At 35.8% G+C, this 10,049-nt stretch overlaps 2 protein-coding genes across 2 annotated transcripts; one reads left to right on the forward strand and one right to left on the reverse strand.

Moving 5' to 3' along the window:
* Positions 1 to 683: 683 nt before the first annotated feature.
* LOC145210056 (contactin-associated protein-like 5) lies at positions 684 to 1,835 on the forward strand. Its single transcript, XM_080079963.1, has 4 exons — positions 684 to 693; positions 739 to 872; positions 1,350 to 1,479; positions 1,653 to 1,835. The coding sequence occupies exons 1-4, from the start codon at positions 684 to 686 to the stop codon at positions 1,832 to 1,834; spliced, it is 456 nt and encodes a 151-aa protein (XP_079936089.1). The 3' UTR covers position 1,835.
* An 868-nt stretch (positions 1,836 to 2,703) lies between these two features.
* On the reverse strand, positions 2,704 to 8,321 carry LOC145210073 (hillarin-like). The gene is made up of 9 exons (XM_080079964.1): positions 8,258 to 8,321; positions 8,074 to 8,134; positions 5,340 to 5,534; positions 4,521 to 4,647; positions 4,313 to 4,461; positions 3,391 to 3,563; positions 3,186 to 3,328; positions 2,912 to 3,127; positions 2,704 to 2,814 (listed from the first exon to the last, which is right to left on the reverse strand). The coding sequence occupies exons 1-9, from the start codon at positions 8,319 to 8,321 to the stop codon at positions 2,704 to 2,706; spliced, it is 1,239 nt and encodes a 412-aa protein (XP_079936090.1).
* Between the last annotated feature and the right edge of the window lie 1,728 nt (positions 8,322 to 10,049).

Genomic DNA, 10,049 nt, shown 5'->3' on the forward strand with positions numbered 1-10,049 from the left:
ATACCGTGACTTGACACTAGTCCAAATTTTTAATAAGAGTTTAAAGACACATTTTGATAGGCTCTGATTAGCTAACAATTTGTACGTGTAGTATGCTAAACTACACACTTAAAGTGATAATAGTAGCATGCTTTGTAGATACTCTAGCAGCCTAGCTGACGTTTCCACTTCCAAAACGTTGTTTTTCAAGCTTTGAAGAAAGTATTTAAAACTGCGGCTTTGATTTGAAACCATTGATGCTGGGATACATTCAAGAATGTATGCAAAATGTTGCTACCCGCAATAAAGTTTTCATCTTATGTTTCAATAGGGCGAACCAGGCAGCAAAGGCCAAAAGGGAGAACCTGCGTCTGTTTCTACAATCAGGGAATTAAGAAACACAATTTCCCGCTTGGAACGCTCTGGTATTTTATGATTGCTGGCATTTTTCTGTTTTGTGTACATCAGTTTTTCCACAAAGTTTAATTTTTTGCTTGTTTAGTAAATGCTGCGCCCACCAATTGCAATGAAGCTGCAGTGTCGTCAGGATATTATCTTATTTCACCTCTGGGGCTTCAGGGAATCCCCTTCTACGTTTACTGCAAAGGTAAAAAATTAAGTTGTTAAATACCTTCAAATGAACCGGAAATAAACCAAGCTACTTAATTGCGTATATTATTGCGTTACTGATTTGTATCACTTTAATGCAAGTAAGCTAACTTCCTTCGTTTCAATAATCGTTACACTTAATTTACTTAGCTGGTTCTAGCGTTTCATCTGTGAAAATAGCTTCGATTGGCCACGACAGTGAATCAGAAATTGCGACACAAAAATGCGATCCACAGAGATGTTACAGAAGGACGGTTACATACGACATAAGCATGGAAAATATTGTTCGCCTCTCAACACTGCAGACAATATATTAAGGTAACTGGTAAATAAGTAAATTCAGTAAGGCCGGCCCTTATATGGATGGCATAACACCAAATCAAGCTGATCTCCCAAGCATTTTCATATAGCAAGTGCGGTGGCACTCTAACCCACGACAAGAGCCTTTTCGGGGATCGCGTTTTACCAACTGAGCCACGCAGGCTCATTGGCGAGCCCACCGAAAGTCCAATCACATGCGCGTTAAACGAATGACGTAAACAGCAATCAGGTATTAATCAAGTAATGTTTAACAAATCGTAGGTTTTTTGAGCCGGCTTTGATTTCCTGGCGTCTTTCTTCTTAATCGCCACAAACACACTGTTATCCATCGTTAAACCATCCAATGGCTTAACATTTTGCATGTTAATCCGATTACTACGTTGATGGTTCATAATATCTACGTTAAGTTTTCAAAAATTGAAACCAGTTAATCTGTTTAGTATCGGTGTAAAGGATCTCATCTACGCAATACCAAACATGTTTACGCAGCCTGGGTGTCAAGAAACGGAATACTGAAATACAACTGGGGTGGAAGTGAGAGAGACAGCTATTGCGCGTGTGGGGAAACCGGTAAGTCTATGGTCTATTTGTTTCATTGAATTTAAATGTATTTTTTGTCGAGTTGACACACAGTATATATGTCACCCACAATTCCTCTGCACCTTAACAAAATAAACACGTTTTTAATTTCGGATTTGTTTTTACTAATTGCTTTGAACAAAATCATTCTTTATTTGATCAAGGAACGTGCATCGACAATAAATACAAATGTAACTGTGATAAAAATTCAAATGATATAACTACATCGGATGAAGGATACCTGACAAACAAAGATGATCTACCAGTAACTGAAATGCATTTCGGAGACACTGGGGGCAGTGGCGAGCGTGGTTGGCACACTCTGGGAAAACTTGAATGCTGGTGAAAAGAATGCTTAGACAGATATAATCGAACTATAATGCCCACATGTAGATGTACTGACTCGTATATTCTATCCTTTTAACTGTTATTTCAAATCATATTATACGTCCCACGAATTATCTCCCATTTTCGTATTGCATTGAAAATAGGCACACAAATCCTAAACAAAAATCACAAGGATCGGTTATATATATATCGGTTATATATCGGTTATATATCGGTTATATGTCGGTTATATATATCGGTTATATATCGGTTATATAGGGTATGGATATTGTACAATATCAAATTGCTGACATTTGTTTTGGCCAAAGTACCATAGAAAATCTATGACAATGACACAGTTAAGCATGTCCTAACCTGGCATTTATTTTTGTTACTTTTATTTATCTCAAGTTGTTTTGTTTTCCAAGTGGTAATATATGTCGAAAACCCGCTTTCAGCACTGGGTGTGTTGAAAAATATGATGTGACAGTTAAAGCGAGGCCTTTTCTTTTGATTGTTTTTTACAAAAACATACATTAAACAATATGTTTGCATGCAGAATGCCTGGAATCTATGGTGAACAATTAAAAAACTGTACCATATGGATGATTATGGCAATTTGATGGAATTATATCATATGGATGATTATGGCGATTTGATGGAGTTGAAAAGAAAAAACTCTACATCTACATGCAGTATAAAATCTTCAAACATATGGACACGAATCAAAGTAATCTTAATATTTTTGACACATAATATATTAACCACTACCACCAAAAGTAGGCTATAGTTTAGTGGTGAAAATAGCAAAAGAAAATTGTGGTGTTGATTATTAACGGATAAGTCAAAAAAGCACCTTCCCATAAGTATCTTGATACATCATTATTGTCAGCCGATGACTTGATATCGACAAAGTTTGTGCACAAATGTTTCCCCATATTTCCCTCCGTAAAGAGTTAGAATAAAATCGTTGTTCTCTGGCAGATAAACATCAAAAATCTGTAAAAGACTTGGATATAAAAATGTTTAAGAATGGAAAGGTTAAGTGTCAAAGTTGATCATTTTGTTTGGAAAAGCACACTTATAAGGGTCATACCACATCAGAGTTCCATAGTACACCGCTTCCCTTAACATAGGTTTCCGCTTCATATTCATATCTCCATCGAATCTTAAATTTAAATTTGTAATCACGTGATGGCACTCTGAGCTTTATCTGAACATGTCCTCCTATATCAGTCGTTATCAAACCATTGTAGTGTGAAGCATGCGATATTTTCAAGTCGTAAAAAGGTGACCAATTCTGAACAGCATTCTAAATCAATATGTTAAAATTAGTTGTTAGTTGTACGTTGTGGAGAAAACACGTTTACCTCAAACTGTTCCAAGGTTTTCGGTCGATGCAACAGTTGCCATTCAGGAGCTTCAGGAAAATGACTTGTAATCATTTTGTCAGGGTCAGTAAGAAAGTAGTGTTCATTGTATTTGTATACCCTTTTATCATTGGATGAATTTTCTTTGAAAAAATATGTGCAGTGCTGTACGCGATGGGTTATTTACAACGTCTTGTTACCATACCTATAACGTGTCTTGCTCCCCAGTCGGTATTAATTAACCTCCATTCGCCAAGTATTAACACTGCGTTCCACTCCCCCACAAACTCAGATGGATTTTTTTGAAACGAGTGATCAGGAAAGTATCCGACACCTTTTAAGTAACCAAGAATCGTTTTGCAATGAATACCTGCTGCTCTGTATAAGCACAAAAGAGGTTTGATATAAAACGAAAATGCTTGTCCAATTGGGCATTTGCATAGCTGCTGTCAGGACCCTATGAAGAAACAACTCCTCTAAACATTGACTCTAAACGGGCTCATACTTGCATTAAAAAAAAACTAAAATGCTATGCTTGGTAATCATTGGCAATATTTTTTATCTTTTAGCAAAACTTTAACACGATTTTTTTTAATTTTACACTTTGGTTCTCATGTGGCCATTCAAAACAGGGACAAGATTTTGTCAATCTTTTAGTCTATGCTGCGGCACACCGGCAACAATTCCCTGGTTATGATGTGTTACTCTCGTTTTCGTTTTGAAGTATTAGTCTTATAAGCTAAACCAGTGTACGGGAGTCTGAACGTTGCGGTAAATCGTTGTTTTAGGAGTTTTAAGCTATAAAAGGTATATGCCTTATAAATCCAGCTGGGAAGATTATTGTGCTTGTATGGCAAAGTTTAAGAACAAATGAGCTATTTTTTTAAATTAAAGGTAAAGTTTGTTTTTCTAAACAAAACGAAAACAAAAGTTTAGAAAAGTAACAAATTACTATTGCCAATACACGCTTTCTTTTAAATAGTATAACAGCAGCTATGCATAAAACAGTAACACCAAAATGGGTGTTAAAAGATGTTTTGAGATTCAATTTATGCAAGCAAACGGCTCTCTGCAACTAAGAATTTAATTAAAACTGTATACAATACAGTATGAACGGTCTTGGTTACTTGCAAAGTCGTTGGAACAGGGACGCATAGGTCGAGCGATCCTCCCTGATTGACTTTAAATGACCGTAGGGTGAATCATCCAACACATTATCAGAAAAATGAATAGCATTCAAGTCTTGAGAGCTTATCCAGTGAAACAGAATTCGAACCTATAGGTATACACATGTTTATTAAATTTATCTGAATATTGCACCACAACTGTACCCACCCTCTCCAGTTCAGTCAATTCACGGACCAACAAACGGTTCATCAACACTACAAACGTTACGTTCTTTGACTCCAAGTGTGTGGCAAAATCCTCCAGGTCTTTAAAAAGCTCTGTGTTTTCCATTTTACTAAAAAATAATTTCCATGGTTTTACAAGAAGGTGAACTTAAATATTTCTTAGTCGTTTTTTTCCACTGTACAGATATGAACAAAAACAAACACACTTTCGCGTACTGCAGACAAATTGTTTGCAGATGCACTTAATTACTATTGTTTGTAGCGATTGCGATATTCATTTGTGCAAATTTTACAAAATTACTTGCGAAATTAGATCGTTTCCACTTGCTTGTTTAAAATAAGGTAGTGAAATAGTTCAACAGTTTTATTAGCTGGATTGCTAAATCATGTTTTAACTTTAAAATATTTCCTGTCGCACTTAATTGGGATGTAGATGCGACTTTGGAAAATGGTGTTTGCGAGTTTCGTCCCGTGCTGTGATTGAACGCAGTTTTGTGTGGGAATTGGCTAAGAGCCAATCGCAATAGCATATGTGTACCATTTAACGCTTTATCCAGGGTATATATAAAATCGCACTGGTTCATTTCAGTCCCATTTTTGTGCCTCTGTGGAATTTCCGGTACTCTGTCCTGACAAGCTCAGTAGCTTGTAAGGTTAAGCCTGTTTAAGTTGCAGTTACGCGATTATAACCGTGATACTTGTGAGCCATTTTAACACAAACCCCTTTCGCTCGCGCCCACTACATGTTACTAGAATATATGTTCTATCAGGGCTTTTTCATTTAATACCAGGAATATCTAACCTGTACAACACTTCTTTGCTCGTACTCGGAGGTACAGGGGCAGGTGCCTGGACCAAAGTGGGTATTAACTCTTTTGTTTTATTTTTATTGTTGACGTTGCTCTGATATGATTGGCCAGTTAGACGCCTTTTCCTTAGACGTTCCAGCAGATATTGCTCCCGCCTTTCCTGGTTGTTGCGCTTGATGTTTTCCTCCCTGCAAAAAAACGTTTTAACCCTATTCTAAGCTCAACTCGGTTATCATAGGGTTGCCATACGTCAGGATTTTCCCTGACATGTCAGGGAATTTAGTGTTTTAATCTGCGTCAGGGAGAAATGTTGAAATGTACTTAAACGTCCGGAATTTAAGGAAAAAACATATATATATAGACGTACCAACGGAGAAAGTTTCTAGTAGTTAGCTACAACGGCGTCTATACCATGAAACGTAAAGACGTAAACTGTCGGGGCGCAGGTTAACGCACAAGGTTACTATTTCGTTTTGCAGTGTGTGTGCGCGCGTAACATAACCTGTTGGTTACTAGTTTCAATACGCGTCAAATACAGAAATAACTAGAAAAGTGGTTTTCTGATATACTTCAATTTTATATATTCTATACGATATTTACCATTACTATACTATACACAATTGTATCTACATGTATGATTGTTTTTGCAAGCAAAAACTAATGGGTCCCCACACGCGTGTTTATGCAGATTTACGGTAAACCTATGTTGCGGTTGTTTTTATATTCTTAAGGACAAATTTTTCACAAAGAATTAACTAAACTTTAAAAGTTTTTGTCCGTATTCTTTTTGCATCTTTATTGTCATATAATTACAAAAAATCGGTGAAAAAAGAACGGGGAAAATACTTTCAATTTAATCTCTTGCTTTGACCTTGATATTGTCGTTTCAGTTCAGTTTTTAAACACACATTTTCCTAAAAAGCCTTAACTGTTATATTAGACAATATATAAAAAGTCATTTGCTACAAAGGTATACAAAACAACTTGTTTTTCACTTAACTTTGTTTCGCAAAAACGACCGTTTAATGACCTTTTGACACTGTTTTTTAACCGCATGCAGTCCTTAGTGTTTGACAATGCCGTTCAGCCTAATTTATACATCACTTAAGTACTGATTCTTGAATTGATTTGTCAAAAATAAAGAAGATACGTTATGACGAAAAATTCTTAACTGTGTTGTAATGCCTACAAGTTGACCTTTAGTGACCCGTGGTTATGCGACGGCCAAGCTGACAACGAGAATTTAAAGACCATTTATCGCGGCGTTTGAAAAAGTTAAGTTTATTTTTTCATATTTATGTTGATCAACGACGTTTTGCCTGACATAAACGAAACCGAAGTACGTTTATCGAGTTTAAATTACGTCTTAGGTGTAAAAACTTCGCCAAAACTGAAAGTGCGCGTGATAACTCAATAAAACGCCTCAGCATTGCTGCACAAAAAACAGCTGATTTCTAATCACCCAAACGACTGTCTCGTAAAACGTCTGTCCGGACGTCAAGCTGAGCACTCCCGCTCTGCCGCCTTAATCATAAACCAGTGAATTCCTCCCTTGGGACTTATATCTGACTGATAGTGTACACATATTATGGGTTTTAAAGGTAACTGGCAAAATTTTAAATACTATACGAATACCCTGCTTAAACAATTGTTATTTTTTTTAAATATTTCTGCACCATAGGGCTTGTATTTCTGCCTTAAAACTAATACTGATTATTTCGGGGTTTAAAGGGTGAAAAATGGGCGAATCCGAAAAAAAGAAACAAAATTCTTTAAAAAACCTTACATTGTACCAAACAACAAAGCATGAAACTCCAAGACGCTGTACTTTAGTCAGTACAACGGTTTTAAAAAAAATACGTTTTGGGGGCCTATGGGTGAACCGCTGGGCCAATCGGGGTCAAACTTCAGGAGGATCAAATTTGAATGATTAACTAACATCTTTGTAAATTTTTAATAAATTTAAAGTACTCTTTCTTGACCAAACGCGTCTCACAAGCCAGCGTTACTAAAACCGATTATTTCGGGGTTTAAAGGGTGAAAATGGGTAAATCCGAAAAAAAGATACAAAATTCTTTAAAAAACCTTACATTGCACCAAACAAAAAAGCATGAAACTCCAAGACGCTGTACTTTAGTCAGTAGAGCCGTTTTAAAAAAATTACGTTTTGGGGGCATGAAAAAAGAAAAAAGAAAAAAGAAAAAAGAAAAAAGAAAAAAGAAAAAAGAAAAAAGAAAAAAGAAAAAAGAAAAAAGAAAAAAACAATATATGAAGGGGACCCATAAATATCCGTGTCTGAAGAAAACACAGCATTCAATGCTACGTGGGAAGTTTCTTTTGTATTTACTGCTGACGAAAATGGTTTGCCAAGTGTACCTAATATGCAAGGAACTAACTAACAACAAAAAGACGAATGTCGTGAGACATAAAAACGTTTTTACAGTGGCATTTTATTTCAAAGTTAAAAAGGTCTTTGTGTCTTCCAGTGTTTTTTACCATGTAAAATTGGTCCGAATGGCTCTTAAAGTGGTAAAGGTTGGCGATATATGTGTTTATTGTTTCAAGGATATGTAGATTAGTGAGATTAGCCTAATATAGTCAACTAAACAGAAGCCTGCGCACAAAGTTAATTGACAAGGATCAGAGTATCGTAGCAAAAAAGGTTCTGAAAATTTGCCAGGGATTGTGTATCATCAAATATGGCAACCCTAGGTTATCACCAATTACCTTTGAAATTCAAGAAAAATTGCTCCAAGTTTCTTCTCCATGTCTTTGATAAGTCCTTTCACTGCAAATATAAAAAAACGCTGCCTACCAAAGCAATAATTCAATTCAATTCATTTATTTATTCACAATTCATTTATAATATCACGTTAAAACATTTGTAAATAGCAACAACAACATAATTTACCGTCAATGACATAATCGACAGAAACCTTTGGTGGTATGAAACTTTCTAGGTAGCGATGTGACATAGCTGTGGATTGTTAAATTACCTAAAATGTCAAATAATAAAATTTGAAAGACGTATACTTCTATATGTGCCTTCACGTTCAAAATTTTGAGTTTTGTAACTGAAATAAAATCTTTTCATTATGCTAGTTCTAAATTTGAACAGCAAATTTTGTGAAACGTGGTTTTAATACTCCTGTTTCTTTGTGTATTAATTTTATTATCTCAATTACTTACCGTGTTTAAGTAAAATGGAAAACCTTTCTGAAATGTTTTGGATGAAACTATACAAAAAAGTAACCTGTGGATACACTTGGTTATTCAAGAATTTTAAAACAGTTTAGCGGTAGCCGTTTAAGGCAAACAAATAAACAGTAAAATTATGCTTCAACAGCGAGAAAAACAAGAATATATAAATCTGAAAATTTAAACTTCCCCTTAAATTAAAAGTTAAACCCACTACTTCAGTTTATGTTTACTGCTGAACATAATATCGACAGTTCTAATTTACGTCTGTCGTCAGGTAAATGCTAAAACGAAAGTGGTTAGGCGCGATAAGTGCAGACTGGTATCGTTGCGATAAAATGCATTGAAAAGTAAACTGTTAATGTTTCAGCAATGCAAAACAAACGTTTAAACGCGTTGCGACCTTTAACAATACAATGGCAAACAGTAACTGCCGGTAGCGGCTTTCAAAAGGTAACGAACTTTGTACGGATCAACCTGGATGCTTAACGAAATTGTGTGTTCTGTCATGCACCCCAGCAATTCATCCCAATTGCTTATATTCCACTAATTTTCCGTTTTTTCTACACTTAAATTGTTTGTTTTCAAAAGGCGCCCTTATTTTTACTTGTACCTTTTTGCATCCATTACTTATCTGTTTTTATTAGAAATTTAACTTATCAACTCGGCAAAATTTTGGTTTGCCCGAAACCTTATATTCGCCAGTTTTGCCGAATAAATTCGACCGAATCAACCGAATCATTCATGACGTCACAATTAGTGAAAAATGGTTGTGTTTCGTCCTTATCTTAGTGTTGTGGGATTTAACATTAGTTGACAGACAGACAAGCAGACAACCTGCCAACGAATTAGGGATTTTTTGTCTACAATGGGAAAAACGAAAATGTATTAAAAATTATAATAATCGACCCGATTTTAGTTAAAATGTAGTTTGTCTTAAACCTTTGTTCGGTTTCGATCGAATCGCAACAAATTATTCGGCCGAAACCGAATCTTTGTAAAAGTGGCTGATTCGACCGAATAAATTCGGCAAACCGACGTACATCTCTAGTTGTGTTTGTCCCACAACGATCAATCACCCATGCACTTATACCTAGCCTACTTAATATCAGTCAATGTCATGAACTATTGATTGGAATGTTGACACAGCGGTAGTGGTTGGTGATAGTTTGGTAGACTTTGGATGACGGGTTCTGGTTTCTTGTTTGTAGTACTCTTGCTGACGGTTTGTACCTAAGGTTGATAGTTTTTCATACTTTCACATTTGACGAAAGCTTTTTAAGCTCTGTTCGGTATGACCATCTCACGTTTTTGTAGCAAGCAGTAAACACAGGTTAACCTTGTGATTGCCAACACAGGGTGGTGAACTTGGTCTGCCTGTGGAACATATTTGGTAGTGCCATATATCAAGATGCAATAATGATTTATTTAAACTCTTCCTAAATCTAATTCCAGGTTTTTTTTAAACTCCTCTTTTTTTGCCCAACAAGGCGAATACGCTACAA

Source organism: Phallusia mammillata, chromosome 1 (genome assembly GCF_965637545.1).
Source record: "Phallusia mammillata chromosome 1, kaPhaMamm4.hap1.1, whole genome shotgun sequence".
NCBI lineage: Eukaryota > Metazoa > Chordata > Ascidiacea > Phlebobranchia > Ascidiidae > Phallusia > Phallusia mammillata.